This window comes from Neurospora tetraspora, assembly GCF_033439725.1.
Source record: "Neurospora tetraspora strain CBS 560.94 chromosome Unknown B0H65scaffold_1, whole genome shotgun sequence".
NCBI lineage: Eukaryota > Fungi > Ascomycota > Sordariomycetes > Sordariales > Sordariaceae > Neurospora > Neurospora tetraspora.
In genome coordinates this window covers 7,526,400-7,542,204 of record NW_026944383.1, presented here as the reverse complement: position 1 = coordinate 7,542,204, position 15,805 = coordinate 7,526,400, and the positions used below count along the sequence as shown (strand labels likewise).

General features: G+C 50.4%; 2 protein-coding genes across 2 annotated transcripts; one reads left to right on the top strand and one right to left on the bottom strand.

The window, feature by feature from the left end:
- Positions 1–724: 724 nt before the first annotated feature.
- On the top strand, positions 725–4,824 carry B0H65DRAFT_505858 (uncharacterized protein; the record flags this gene model as incomplete). The annotated part of the gene is given in 11 exon segments (XM_062828018.1): positions 725–1,096; positions 1,172–1,551; positions 1,639–2,334; positions 2,405–2,588; positions 2,619–2,752; positions 2,768–2,771; positions 2,796–2,861; positions 2,892–2,913; positions 2,938–2,990; positions 3,009–4,595; positions 4,807–4,824. 11 exon segments carry the CDS (start codon positions 725–727, stop codon positions 4,822–4,824), a joined length of 3,516 nt encoding a protein of 1,171 aa, XP_062687420.1.
- Positions 4,825–7,950: 3,126 nt separating this feature from the next.
- B0H65DRAFT_66289 (uncharacterized protein) lies at positions 7,951–13,359 on the bottom strand. The gene is made up of 3 exons (XM_062831241.1): positions 13,224–13,359; positions 8,757–13,128; positions 7,951–8,700 (listed from the first exon to the last, which is right to left on the bottom strand). The coding sequence occupies exons 2-3, from the start codon at positions 13,063–13,065 to the stop codon at positions 8,120–8,122; spliced, it is 4,890 nt and encodes a 1,629-aa protein (XP_062687419.1). The 5' UTR covers positions 13,066–13,128; positions 13,224–13,359; the 3' UTR covers positions 7,951–8,119.
- Positions 13,360–15,805: the final 2,446 nt, after the last annotated feature.

Genomic DNA, 15,805 nt, shown 5'->3' with positions numbered 1-15,805 from the left:
CGATGAATTCTAGTACAAAAACTGGTGTGTAAGGTACACACAGCATCCGTGTGGACCCGAACACGGTGGTTGCGTTTTTCCATAGACAGCTCCTGTCGCGTAACATCAACCAGCCGCACCATTACCGAGACAATGATCTGACCCAAAACCCCTCGAACCTTTTTCTCGTGACATTCCGCGATACCCAACAGCCTCAACATTTGCAACTCCATAGATCACATCACAGAATCGCGCCTTTGGAATACCTTGTACAATGTCAGTCACCCCCGAACAGATTGCAAGCGACCCGGCCACAACCGATCGAGGTTCAAGGCCACCAACAACCCGGTACCACACCAGGAGAAGTTTTGGCATCCATGCAGTAGCAGATATTCAGCTACGCGATCGGGGGGCAGTAATTGGCTGAGAACCACTATCGGTTTCCGATGTGCTTTTTGGACTTGAGGGCGGGGCAAGGCGCCTGGTCTTGTGCGCCATCGTTCTCGGAGCATAGCCTCGTCGGGTATTAATTGTCGCAACTACGAGCGGGCGATTGATCAAACCTCAACGGCTCTTTCCTGATATCCCAAGCCGTTGGCCATTGCGGTTCACGGCCCTTCGGCAACGTCAGATAGACTCGAAACCTTGACTGTAGCATTCGTTACCAGATCGATCTCCCGACAAGCTTGCCGTTTGACGGCACGACCTTCAAGTGTTCCACGACTCACTACTTACCGTCAAAATCATGCCCTGGAGCACCAGCACAGCATTGGTCTTTCCATCGGCGCCCCGTCAGCTGCCACCAGAACTTAAACTGGCTCAAGCTGTGTCCGAATTCGCGCAAGCCCTGGATGGGGAGAGGAAACGGGACTTCATGAGATTACAAGCGCAATGTGCCGGTTCACCTCCTACTGCCTCCGACGTCATCAAGATGACTGAGGAGCTAAATAGAGAGGGTGCTCGGCGACATGCCTCATGGACACCGGCGGCCGGAACACGACTTGGCGGGTTTCTTAGTCGATTACAGAAATTTGCAGAGGCTGGAGATGTCTTAATTGGAGGCTCGCAAAGCCTGATCGCCTCAGGTGTCTGGACGGCAGTAAGAGTCTCACTGGAGGTATGCATAACAAGCCCCAGAAGCCAGGTCAACTGTTTGTGAACAAATGACTGATCGTCAAACGCAATAATCAAGGCAGCATTAGGACACTATGCTTATTTTGACCAGGTCTCCTCACTGTTGATGAGGTTGACACAAAAATGGTCCATTACCTTGGAGTTTGCGAAGCACTTTCCTGACTCACCTGAGTTGCAAGCATTCCTTGCCGAGTACCTTGCTCGAGTGGTCCAGCTGTGCCAGAAGATTCTGGTAGTTGCCAAAAGGCCACCCTATCTCCTCCTGGCAGCATCGATATTATCAAGCTTCGAAATCGAGTTCAAGCCAATCGAGGACGAACTGAACCATTGGACCGATCTAATCAAGAGCAAGTTTGAGATCCTTGCGAATAAAGCTGCTCAAGAGCAGCAGGTTGCTATCAAGGACGCCGGGAGGTTGTTACGTCGCTTTCACACAACGTGGAAGCGTCAAGATGAACTTGAGCAACAACAAAGGATCTTGCATCTTTTATCTCCCCGACAACCTCAAATAGACGCAATATAGAGAAGGGAAAGGAAACGCGGAACCCCGAGCTGGATACTCAACGCTCCCGAATACAAGTTATGGAAGACGGGCACTCGATCCGTGCTGAGGGTTACTGGTCATTTTGGTTGTGGTAAAACCGTTGGCCTCGCAAGCATCATTTCGGACGCTATTATGGAGAACAAGAAGTGCGCTGGCTTCATCTGCAAAAAAGATGATCCAAACACGCTTGATGGGCTTACAATCCTGGGTAGTATTGCCCATCAGCTGCTGCAATCAAGTACAGTCCGTCAAGACTGGGAAGCAATGATCCAGCGAAATCCTAGTATTATCGTTGGGTCGATGGCTACCTCCTCTATCGTGCAGCTCCTTCAGAGTCTGCTACCTCAAAACCAAGCCTTTTACGTTGTACTCGACGGACTGCAGGAGTGTGCAAAGCAGGAAGTCGAAGTTGTCTTGGAAGCACTACACGACCTTCGCAAAGCACACCAAATATCTGTATGCTTTTCAAGAACACTGGATGGTCTTCCTGTTGAACTTACCGAGGAATACCTTGGCACAGCTGCTGTGCTATCTTTGAACAATTCTCAACGCGATGTTGAAATCGGGCATTTCATCAGAACCGAGGTACAAAGACGAAATGCCGTTCGCCAGCCTCCTTTGAACAGCGAGCTGGAGAATCTGGTAATAGAGCAGCTAACGCTAGGAGCACAAGGAATGTAGGTTTGAATCGTTTTTGATGTATGGTCATCATCCATCTATCTACAGTTGCTGATTACGGTGTTACAGGTATCTCTGGGTATCGCTTCACCTGGAAGCCCTGTTTCCATCTCACAACGATGGCATCTTGACTGACGAGTCTGTATTAAACATATTAAACCACTTGCCCCAGGATTTACCGCAGGCCTTTGATCAAGCGCTTGGACGAATCTCTGATCTACGCTATGGCGATCGGATATTTCAACTGGTGGCGGTAGCGGAAAGCCCTCTTACCGGAGAACAGCTCAATGTTGCCCTCACTGTTCAACCTGGCAATAATATTTGGAACGAAACCAAACTGCCACGCAGTACCAAGCAGGTTGTTGCTCGCTGTGGGGGCGGCTTGCTAGAAATTGACGAGGAAGACAACTGCGTTCGGTTCATCCATCACAGTGTGGTATCGCATATGGGCGGCCTAAAGGTAGGAATGGACGGCAGAAGGCTGGCTCGGAGCTGGATATCGGACGCCGAAGCATTTATGGGATCAGTGTGTGTGACATACCTCAACTTTCGGGAGTTGGATCGACGCGTAGTTTTGCGTAGAAATGTTGACCCCATTTCAGTTTCAGAGGCGCTGAAGAAAGAAGCATCGAGTTACAACCCGATATTGGCCAGCGTGATTCGACATATCAAGGGAGATAAACACCGAACAGTGGCCGCCAAGCAACTCAACATTTTTCCGATTCTGCTAGAATTGAAGGATCAGAAATCTGATGAGGGCATCATGACGTGCTTTCTGCCTTACGCATCCAAATACTGGACTCAACATACAGCCCATCTGACCGAAGAAGATGAAACTAAGATCGACATACTATGGAGAGAATTGGTGAATAATAGGCCGCCGCATATCTTGATTCCTTGGAGTCAATCATTGGACCAATTGGCCGACCAAGGAGGGATGTTGGAGTACGCCATTAGTCACTCGCATGCGTACCTTTATCGTCTCATCATGAGGAGTTTTCCTGGAGTCAACACTTTCCTGTGGACCGGTCACTGGGCGCTAAAGAAGGCCTCGAAGAGAGAGAACCGAGCTCTATGGCTGACTGAGATGATAAATCGTTGCTTGGTTGCAGGTTCTTCTTTCGTCCACGCAGCCTACTGGTTTGCCTTATTGCTAAACGATGTGGAGGAAGAAGATTTGAAAGCGATGAAAATGACGCCTGAGGACTCCAAGAAATACCACTATGCACTATTCATGGGAAGGGACTTCGTGGAAATCACGGCCGAGAACGCGACAGATCGTTTGTGGGCGTCAGTTGAAACGGCATGCTCATTTATACCAAAAGCTTTGGATCGTGGAGATAATCCCCGAAGCGTTTGCAAAGCTATAGCCGGGGCTCTCAGAGTTCTGGCCATGCGGCTGTCTCTGCAGGAAAGCACCGCAAAAGAAAACTCGAACTCTGCCAGGGCCGCTTTTTGGAGGTCCTTAGAGGCACTTTCCAGGGATGGAGATGAGGACACCTTTCATACCTTTTGGAACTATCGGTTGTCGGTGGTCAACTGGGGAGGAGACGCACAATACCTCGAGTCAGCGATGCCGATACTTCGAAACGCTTCCAAACACAACAACTTCAAACTGGTCAGCAAGGTTGTGGCAAGTATGAAATCGGGCGTCGAGTTATCTATTCTCGAGCAAATAGTGGAAGAGGTCAAACAACAAGCACAATCCATAATCCGTCCGAAACTTCTTCTAGGTCCGCTGATGGAGTCCGCAAGCTATGTCAAGGACCAGAAGCCGATCGAAGGTCCCTGGTTAGCTGAGGTTATGAATTATATGATGAACAAAGAATACGACAAAGTACTGGAAACAATCCATCACATTATACCCTCCAACGATGGTGTCACAAACAGCAATCTCATCATCCTAAATAACGTGGTTCAGCAAGAAAGGGTACTTCGTTGGGTCATTACAAACCGATACGATAAGGTTTTTCGAAAGCTACCGTTCTTGCGGCAGGCGATATTGTATTGGCCGACCGTCCTCCTTTATGCTATAACGACTTATGCACATGCGGACGCCCCACACGATGAAGACGCTGAAAGCGAGTCCATCATTTTCTTCGGGTTGCTTGAAGAGATGAAACTGATTGACTCTAAAGACTATTGCACCATAGGCTCTGAGGATGGCTTGGACGTTGACCCAGGATGGACAGCACTTCATGCGGCAACTCTATGGCAGCCTTTCGCAGTCAAGGCTCTGTTGGAAACTTGGCCCGACATGGTAAATCGAAAAACGCGGCTCGGACTTACGCCTCTAGTCATTGCATTGTGCGGACGGTTGCGAGCGAAAGATGCCTTTGCGACGGTTGAAGCGCTTCTCAACGCTGGAGCTTACCAGGACACGGGGGCTTTATGGGCATACCCTTACCTTTCTCCCCTGGATATCTCAATCGCGTACCGTCCACACAGTGTGTCACGACTGCTATGTCTAGTTGGGTTTAGCGCTATGAGAGCCGCAGTCCTGGAAGGCGCCCAAGACCCGACTCTTCATACCCTCATGAAGATAATCTCCTTTATCGAAAGCCGAATATCCTTTCAGGGTGATTACGAGGAGTGGACAAGACGGATCCAGGGAGTGACTTCACTCGAGGAGCAGTACCTTCTGGGGTTTTATAGGCCACGACCAGATAAATCCCTGCCACAAGCCCATATATATGAACTAGGTGGATGTGTCATGTTGCATACCGAAGACCGGGTATGCAACTGTAACGACCATTTCTAAGAGCCAGGCAGATCCACAAGCAGATATACCGTATAAACTCGTCAAACTCGTCAAAGTCGGCTTCCAGGTCAGTCCGGCAACGCAGGGTTAAAAACCTGCCATTATTTGCATCATCATCAACTACGTACATACAGCCAGACGCAACTAGCAAATCTTTCACTCGACATTTCCGGACTGACTTGGAAACCGAGTTTGGCGAAGTTATGCGGTGTGAGTTAGAGGGATGCTACGAGTTTCATTCAGCGGATTGGTTTTGCAATTGCGCAAACCTTCATTCTGCGAAAGATCTATCGCCACAAGATCCTGTCCTTTCGGCCAGGTATGGATCTGTCATTGAGCAGGCATGCTTGCAGCGTCAGCTTGATGAAGAAACAGTAATGTTTGCGGACAATTAAACTTGGAGGTAGGACAGTTTTGGAGTACAGAAATTAGCAAAATGAAAATTAGAAGGTATGAATGGCATAGCAAGATATCAATTTCTTATCAATACGTATACAGATTTTGTCGAAATTGAAGGATAATACTGGAAAACTTCCACGTGTCTGGACGACCAAGGTGCGTGACTGTTCTGCTACCCAACTCAAAGACCTGGCAGCCATTGTCAGGAACCCATGCTCGTATTTCCAAGTAGTAGCTTCAACTACTAGATCAAACTCAAACCGGTTATAGGTATTGATGGTCATGTGTCTTCCTTACTTCCCACTTATCCTTACTTCCTAAGCTTTTAACTTACATTAGCACTCGAACGCTCGAAACTGTTGGCTTTGAAACTGACGGTATGTTGCTCCAAGGCGGAATGTTCTTAACAGAACTGAACATGCAGCCCACATCTTGTTGGAACGAAGAGCGAGGCATGAGACAAGTTCTGAACGGAATCAACGCCCTGAACAAGCCGCTGGTCGAATAAACGAACGCTCGGAGCGGATCCCCGCCAAGCCACGGCCCCGGTCCGGCCCCGGACACAGACGAAGTCATCCCTCATAGGTCAGGTGGGCCATTCCCGCCCGCGTGGATGATACCGCCCGTGGTCTTGGTCGACGAGGTGTGGTACGGAACCCGAAGTACTGTGTCGCAAGGACTCCCTCATGGTTTTTCTTTCAGAAACCGTAGTAGCCTGAAAACCGTCGAGCAACCATAAGACATTTGCAACCGTTGCGCCTTCCTAACCGACCGCTCAACAACCGCCCCGTCGGCAGCGACTGGAACCTCAAGTCCACTCCACCTGGCCCCATGAGTCCGGCCGTCACATATGTTCTTTCCTAACTGGAGCTCTCGGGAGACAAGACGATAAATTAGTAAGGAAGGAGCGAAGTTCAATAGAAGGCGGGACTCACTGTTGATGTACCTCTGTTAGTGAGGCCTATTCTTACCTAAGTATGTAAAAATTCATCGCTCTACTACCCCTTCTAACAGATATTCCGCTGGTGTACTTGTTAGGTATGTAAAGGGTAGTGACCGGGGGATAAGGTGACCTTATGGTTCTTCTCTCAGAAACCGTTGTGACTGCCTGACTGTTCAACAACCGTAAGCCTGCTAGGTACGGTTGTGGGTTTGCAAACCGAACACCGCTCCCTGCTTCGGCATTACCATCGCCGCCTCTAGTTCCGACGGAGTTGAGTCTTCAACGACTCGAGATGGTTACTGTACCTTACTTGGGGATCATGATACCCTGTGAGAAACTTACGGTTGTTGGGTTGTTGGGCGGTTGCTAGACGGTTGAAAAAGCACAACGATTGCTGAGAAAGAACGGTTTCTCACCGTTGATACTTAGCTCACAACGGTCTCTTCGGGAAAAACCATCTAAGGTCTCCCCCATTACATGCTGCGGTCCTGGTTTAGCGAAATTGGCGTGCAGTAGTCTGGTGGTTGGAGGAAGTCGCGATGTTCTCACGGCAACTTGCACCATCGATGAGCGATCATGATCCATCCGCCGCCGCATCACTCCTTCCCCGTCCGTCTGCTCATCCAAGTCAATCTCAGCTCAGCTCATGAAGGCACAACCGGCAACTACAACTGCGGTCGATATTGACTTTACAATCATGATCCCGGCACTCACGACAAAGGGAACGACAGAGGACCAAAGTATCCCCCTCTAAACGTCTGTTAGAAGGGGTAGTAGAGCGATCAATTTTGCCATGATAATTAAGATTCGAGCCACTAACAGAGGTACATCTGTTGGAACTCAGCTTGCATTGGAGAGTGATGATGGCTGTTTCACGGCCGCAGTGGGAACCATGGCACACTACAGAACTGCACTTCCCAGAAGCATCTCTTTGTTCAAGTAGTTGTTGCAAGTTCGTTGTGAGAACTCATCAAAGTGACGATGATGATGATCAAGATAATAAGGAAACACTGCAGCATATACGAACCATTGAATGCACGCACTGTCAAACCACTTTCATTCTTCTCAAACGCCATCTCAATTTGAATGCCAAGTAAGCACCTAAAGCCTAACCATGAGGGTAAAAGACTATCCGCTGCCAATGCAACAACAGCCTGAGCTATCAAAACGCCTAACAAGAGCCCTTTTGCCTGCCATTGTGCTGTATGCAAATGCCAGTGCAATGATGCTTTTTCCAGCCTGATTCCAAACCTCTGATGCACTCTATCCATGTCCGTGACCATCCATAACCAGGAATCGTCCCCCTCCTTTTTTCTTTCCATTTTTGTCCACTCTAAGACCATGGCTCCCAAACCAAGGGGAGCTCCAAACTGATGCGAGAAAAGAGCCTGTTGCTCTCTATTATGCGGCCAAAGCAAAATAAGAAACCGAAACTATAAACCGTATCCGACCTGCTGAATCCATGAAAGCAAGTAATATTCCACCATCTTCTTCACGGGTATATCCATCCCTACCACCCAATACCCAACTGACCCGACTGCCTGTCTAGTACAGGCACCAATCATATCATTATGAGGAACCCCAAACGGTGCTGCTCTCCTCGTACGCCCACATTCACTCCTCATCTTCCTGGTTTCCTATCCCATGTAGCTCACTGCATCAACTGGGGGTCTATAGCCTCCTAAGCAACGGGTCCATGCCCAGAAGGAGGGTGAGGGTAAGGGTAAGACAACGACTGCATGGGCTGAGGCTGCATATGCTGATGCTGGAGAGGGTGCATCGGTGGCATCTGTTGTTGCATCGGGGGCATCGGAGCCATTTGCGGCGGCATCTGTCCCTGGCCCGGACCCGGTTGTGACATCGGTGCCATTTGGGCCATTGGCGGCATCGGTTGGGGAGGCATTTGCTGAGGAGGCATCGAGTGCGGAGGCATTGAATGCGGAGGCACCATATGGGGTGGAAGCTGGGGGAAGCTATGCATCACCTGGTGGTGACCCTGAGAACCCGGAACGTTCTGAACGTTCTGGGGTTGGGGCGGCAAAGCCAGCAGCCCGGTATGGGTAGGACCAAGGCTTGGTGTTGTCGGAGCCGAGGCGCCGGTGGAGGGGCCGGCGGAAACTGGATCTGGTGTCTGGCTCATCGACATCATGCCCGGCTCGTTACCGTTTGTCACGCCCGTTGCCGCCTTTTCGGCCTTCTTGTTGGCCAATGTCGTACGGCGCTTTTCAACTGCCCCTTGCATCTCACCTGAAGCCCAGCGTCCTAGGTTTATGTTAGCTTACGAACATGTTGATCAAAGGAAGACCAGCGGTACTTACTTCTCATGGAATAGCTCATCTTCTCCGACTTGCTCATCTCCGCATATGGCTTATCCGGTTCCGTGGTATTGGCCAGGGCAAAGCCACTGGGCATCATCTTCGGGGGTTCAACGGGCTCGGGCGGGGTTGGCGTAGCCGCCTTCGGAGCCCGAGGTGCTTTACCTGGGCCCTTCAAGGTAGGATGCGGGCCATTGTTGACGGGAGGGGCTGCCTGGGGAGGCACTTGGGCAAAGCTATGACCCATCGGAGGGGGTCCTGGGTTCTTGATCTTGATACGAGTCAACGGCTTGGTGATAGCCGGTGGTGCGGGAACTTGCGGCGGAGGACCGCCAGGTGGGAAGGCTGGAGCGGCGTTAAATGTATGCATAAAGGGAGATGGACCAGGTGCCGGAGCAATGGGAGGCGGTCCATTGTTGAAGAACAAGGCGGGTGCTTTCAATCCTCCTACAGGCTGCTGCGGTGCAAGTGCCGGAGGTGGTGGAGGAGGTGCTGAAGCAGGCTGACTCGTCACATTCGCGTTCTTCTTCTTAGGGCCACGCTTCTTAGGCTCATGGCTCTCCGGTTTGGTGGGCATGGTGTTGCGAGCTCGCTTCTGTTGCCTCGGCTCAAGCTCAGGGTCGTTCTCGAGCGCAAAGTTGCGTTTTCGCTTATCACGCAACGAATAACTCGACTCCGGGGTACCGGCTGTATCGTTGGTGCCCTCCGACGATGCAGTGGACGGCCTCTGCACCTGCTGCTCTTGGGGCGATGTCTCTGGAGCACCATTATCCAGGGGAACAGGGTTGTTATAAAAAGATTGCGGAGCGATCTCTTGCACGGGAGGAAGTACCACCTTAGGCTGACGCTGACGCTTAGTCTTTCCCTCCTCAGTTTCCGTGGGAGCAGGCGTAGGGGCAGGGGTGTCCTCAATGGCAGGAGGAGCAGCCGGTGCACCACCACGTTTGCGGCCAGGTTTTGGCTTTTCTACTGGCAAAGGGGTCTCTTCAGCCTTGGGTTCCTCGGGTGCTAGGCTAGCCGCGTCATCACCCTGTGGCACTTCCTGAGATTCCTGAACTTCCTCAGCAATCTGGGCTTCCACATCCTGCTGAGGCTCCTTAGCTTGGTCAGCTTGACCAGCTTGCTCAGCTTCCAATGCCTCTTGTGCCTCCTTAGCTTCTTGCGCCTCCTTGGCTTGCTGGGCTTGCTCTGCCAAAATAAGTGCTTTGGGCTTCGGTCCGCGTCGCTTGCGGACTACAGGCTCAGGAGCAATCTCTGTGGCCGGAGTTTGGTCAGACGGCTCAACCGAATCGTCATTGGAAGCCAGTTGCTTGCGCTTGCCACGCCGCCCGACAACAGCAGATGGACCGCCTGTAGGGGTGCCAGCACGACTAGGATCTTTGCTTTGATCCGAGAGGTTGCGGGGTTTGCGAACCCGCTTTCCTTCAACAACGTTTTCTTCGGCAAGCTCAGCCTTTCCAGCACCTTTCCTGTGGGGTCGGGTCTCCGTGATGTCCCAACGTTGCTCTTCGATGTTTTGTCTACCAACCGCGTTGGCGTGGGGATTGTGCTTGAAGCCATATGCTGCGGCCATGATCTTATCCTGGTCCTTTTGGTGCTCGTAGATGGGATCATCTGACGAAGGCTTCGGTGCGCGAACACCCTTGAGTTCGAAGGCGGGCGGTCCCTTGGTGGGTTCATCATAATGGCGACGGAAATGAGGCGCATCTTCTGCTTTCAGCCGGTTTTCCCAGTTGACGATCGAGACATCATTCTTCTTGCGGCGCTCTGCATTGTCCTCATCGTCAATAACCTTCCTGAGCTCGCGAAATTCTGTCTGCCAGACGTTGAGGGTTTCCGCAACGGCTTCGGCCAGCTTGTAGAGCGTGGCATTGTCCATGTCCTGGTAGTCTTCCAAGACATCCGCAAAGTCTTGGACGTCGCGAATCTTGGGGAATGACCACTGCTTCCGTGGCTGTCGGACCACCTCTAAGGGCTCTATAGAGCCAGCGGCTTTTTCGGAGTCAAATACCGGCCCATTGACATACTGCCCATCTTCATCGTCGGCTACAGATCCGGTTGCCAGATCTTCCTCATCCACCATCTCAGAGGGAGAAGGCGCGGCAGTCGGAGGTTCCGTCTGCGGCATATCATCGGATGATTGCCCTGTTGGACGAGAGGCTTGCTTCACCTTTGCCAAGGGAGCTGGCTCTATTGGGGGGAGTGTTTCCGATACTCCGCGTCCAGACTCAGCCTGTGCCTCCTTCAGCCGTGGAATGTAGTAGGTGTCTCTAAACTCCTTCATCGACATACGAGGTTGCCCGCTCGCCACCATCTTTCCAGTTTCCTGTCGCCAGAGTTTGTAAAACTCTTCCGTCTTCAGCTTGCGGCGCCCATCCCAATGGAGTTCAGTAGACGTGAGTTCTGGGACGGCGGCCGGTGCGACCGGTACCGCCTGTGCAGGTGTGGGAGCCGGTGAGGTGGCCGGTGTTGGTATAGGCGTAGGATTAGCCTTGGTCGTAGTATCCAGGACAAGCCTTTCAGTAAAAGGGCCAGGGTGTGTAACATCATCGTCCACGTAGGGTGTGAGCTTCAGAGAAGCAGCTGTAGGTGTCTCGAGGCTATAGACCTTCTCGAGGTTCTTTAGGCGAGGAGGGAAACCCGGCTTGGGAGGTAGTACCGTCCGAGAAGAAGACGATGGGGAGGCTGTCGCAACCGAATCACTACCTTGTGTGGTGTTGGGAGGGGATGGAGAGCGATTGCCTGGGTGAGAGTTGAACTTGGAAGAAGAGGTCGGTGGCGAGGGATGAGCTTGTGGAATCAATTCTGGCACGGAGTGCAAATGGGTTGCTTCATCTTGCTCTGTGGGCTCTACCTTAAAAGGCCCATCATGGAGCAGATTTTGGTGACTCTGGGGGTGTTCCGATGGACGTGATGTCTCAATCTCGTTCGACATGGCGGTTACATGATGTGAGCCTCGCTCATTGGCTGAAGTTTCGTTGGAAGAAGCGGTGTTATCATTCTCCCGTATTGATGGATTTAGAGTCGATTCATCCTCATTGCTGGTGCTTTCAATGTTGCCATGCGATGCGGGATGAGTTTGTGACTGGAGCGAAATATCCTTGGGCGCCTGTCCGGCTTCATCACCAGGCTGACGCGGCTGAAGGCCTTTACTGACCGTTCCTCTAGTATCAGCAGCGCGAAGCAATGGCTGTTCACCTTGCGAGACAGCACCGGTTCCGTTGGACTTTGACGACTGATTGTCCGCGGATGCACCTTCAACGGCCGACTGTTCCAACTCTTCCTCTACCTCGGGTATCTCATCCATAGAGACACCGACCAAGATGGTATCTTGCACGTCGTTGTCTGACTGATGCTCAACATAAGTGCTCTGCGCCGTAGCTGGCTTCTTACCCGCTGGCTTCCGGTGAGAGGATGAGTTACGTGCAGGAGCCGGAGACTTGTTGCTCCGCTTGTTCCGCAAGGCCGTATGATCATGGTCCATGAGTTCTTCACCCTCAGACTCCCCTTGGGTACCCCTTCGCCGGCGTCCGCGGGTCGTTGGTGTGCCGGCAGGCCTATCGGCTCTGGCGGCGGCACCGCCAAATTCATCATCAATCTGTTCCTGGCTGTAGTTGAGCCGTGCACGCTTCCTAAGAGAGTGACCGCCTTTGCTATTGTCCTCAATAGTGGCTTCATGAGAGGAGTCAAAGGTCCTGGACCTTTTGCGAGCTGATGAGTTGCCAGCAGGCATGGCACTGCTCGAAGGGGCCTCGAAGGTGAATGGAGTGACGCGGAAGGAAGAGGTCAAATCAGGCGCCGATGGAGAAGCAGTGCGGCGCTGTTGATGGTTTGGATAAACGACTTGCTTGCTCCTACCACCTCGGCGGGAGCCGGTTGAAGGAGCGCGCTGATGTGTCGGCGCTTCTTGCTGCTGTTGATGTTGTTGCTGAAATTGATGGCCCTGGGTCTGATGCCCATGCATCTGCAAATGGTGTGGTTGATTGTTCTGCAAATGCGATGTAAAGGGGAATGGAGGATTCTGAGTGGTCAGATCCGAAAAGGGGGTGTAGGTGGAGGAGGGGTGAGGCGCATGTGAGTTGCTGCCAGGAATGGAAGGGTTATCTATGGTATTGGTGTGGTGAAAGCCATTGGCTTGGGGAAAGGGTGTAATCTGAAATTGATGCTCGAATTCGTGCTGCTGAGCAATATGACGCTGTTGATGTTGCGGCTGTTGACTATTAAACTGTTGGTTGTGTTGTTGGTGAGAGGTCGATGAAAGGGTCCCACGCATTTTCTTGGTCGCGCGCCCGCGGCCACGTCCGCGCTCCATGTTAAAGCAGGTGTAATTCACTCTGTAACTTTTGCTGCACAGACTTGTTTGAGCCGGCCTCAGCTGTCGGCTGGTCAGAGTGAGAACTTGATACTATTTGGGCGGTGGTGGAACATGGACTCTGCCAGTGAGGCGAAAAGTCAAAAAAATGCACTAACCTTTCAACGTGTCAGGGAGTCGGCTTTGCTTCACCTTGTCTCAATGGTTGGATCTAGGCTTGGCATTCGCTGAGTGCCCAGCGGGTTGCAGCGTTGTCTGGTTGGGTGAAAAGGGTGTGATGGAAAAGATGTCGAATAGCAATGCTCGCTGTCTGGCAATGCTGGTTGTCCGTCGTCAATTCCTCCTGAAAGTGATGTAGTAATGGACGACTTGAAATTATGTCGAGTGTTGGAGGTTGAGTGAAAAGTGAGGCCAGGCCGGACGCACGGGCAAAAGCAAGTACAGACGGGATGGGCGGTATTAGTGCAAGCCGCCGGGGCCAAGCAGTTCTGTGAATGTGTGCACCGTCTGAAGAAAACCCAGGGAAGCGGGTTGAAGACAGGATATACGAATTGGCGAGTACGTGGAATGGTGTAACTTCGGGCGAGCGAAGTGCGCGAGAGGTAGAGAAGATGTTGCGCCGTCTTCCAAATCGCTGCTTGACTTGGCTGGGAAGAGGCCGTGACTTGACGGCCGAGTAGATTTCTTCCTCACGTCAATTTTGGAGGTTCAGATTCCCGAATAAGCCACAGCCAATCGCACACGAGCACAGTGCCCTGGCAGACCCACTGCACAGCTGTTTGCCAGCCGACAAGGCCACTAACATGCTCCAGCTCATGTGTCGAATGATGGCCAATCACACTTCACCATTTGCAGCCTGCAATTGTGGATCAACAGAACCGTGGCCGCTCTTTTGCTTCATGTCATTCATTGCGCGAGCCGCCTGGCTGGATTCACTCTGAACAGAACCTGAGTGAGCCACTGCAAGCTGGCAGGCAATTGAGGCGTCTAGATAACTGGACTTCACGTTTAAAACTCGTGGCTCAGCTCCGTCAGTACGTTGAGAACAATAAGGCTGACGACTGATGATGAGGCTCTCACCAAGTGGATGCGCCTCACCAATCCCGTCAAGCCTAACCCCAGAGTGACGATTCAGTTATTATTGACCCAAGGTGCTTGCTATCACCAGCATTTTATCTAATGTACGTGTAAGAGCGCTTGGGTCAAATCAGAGTATAAGTATATAGAGATGGATACACATCCGTGCAACCCCGCAAATCCGCACCAAATCTGCCTGGTCCCCGCAATGCATTGGGTGCCCGTCCCTGGACTGTTGTCAGGGCACTGGGCATGCATGCACCTGCCTGTTGACGCACAGGCCAAGCCGGACTTCTGGGGAAGGCGGTACCCAGTGAATCAAGCACTGGGAGGATACTTTGTATCCTCGAGCCAGATTCCTGGCCAGTTCTTAGCTTAGATCATCAACAATCTACATATATATACACTGTATACCTACATCACCCTGACAGTAGTGCGCTAGCACGTATCGAACGCGTGGAACGAAGCTATCATTGACGAATCGAACTAATTAATTTTTCTTTCTTCTTTCGACTCCCGTAAAGTATTTTCACCAGCCCTCCTTAGCAACGAAGCACTAATCGAATCAAACTAAGACCAAAATACCCCGCCTAACACACTCGCACCAAACAAAACGCAGACTTCTACATTATATTAAACGTATTACCCCGCACTGAATTAATATTATCAATTCTCCCAAATCCAACTCAAATGCTTCCTATATTAAATTAAAAGAATCGAAACTATTAATTTCCTAAAATTACCCACTAAATCTAAAATCGTCGATTTAAATCCAAGTAAATTGATATTATCAATTTCTACAAACCTGATTAGAACGCATTCTACGTCAAACTAAAATTAATATTTTCAATTCTCTCGAATCTAATTAAATGACTAATAAATATCTACGAGCCTGCCAAATCTTCAGATTCCATTTTAACGAATAACCCCAATTTACCTTACTTATAAAAGACGACTTTAACTTCGCTAAACGTTTTAAACTTACCTTCGAACTTAAAGATCCCGTTCCTAATAGCGAAGAAAGGTTCCCGATTAACTAGGGTACTAAAAAGAACTCGTTTCCTGGGTTTCTAAGAAACTAGCGACAATAGATCAAACAAAGCGTCTTTACGAAAGCTCCAACACATTAACCTATTAAAGAATAACCTAACCTTCTTATTAATCTACGCCGAGGCTACAAGTATATACTTTCCTAACTTTAATTATTTCTAACCGATCTACCTTAAACACCCAAACCCAGAACTAACTTAACTAAAGTTCTAAACCTCCAAGAAGTCCTCTACTCCCTATCTATTAGCGAAAAAACCCCATAAGACCTCCTCTATAAATTCGAACGTTACCAACAGCTAATTAGGGAACAACTCGAAATCCAAGAGTTAAACTAATAGTACAAGGAACAGCAAGAAGCCGTTATCGAATACGCTATACGTCTAACAATAGAATTCCAACAACAAAAAACAGAACGTTAAGAAGCTTAACAACTCGAAACTAAATATTATTAAACCTAACTTAAAGAAAATCAACATTTTTAAGCTGAACGTAATCGCTGAACTGAACTTACGGAACGTCGTCATTAAAGGGAACTTAAAAAAGTCCGTCATTAAACCGAATTTAACGAAGCTTAACGCCGTCGAACCGAATTCGAAGAAGTTCGTCGTTAATA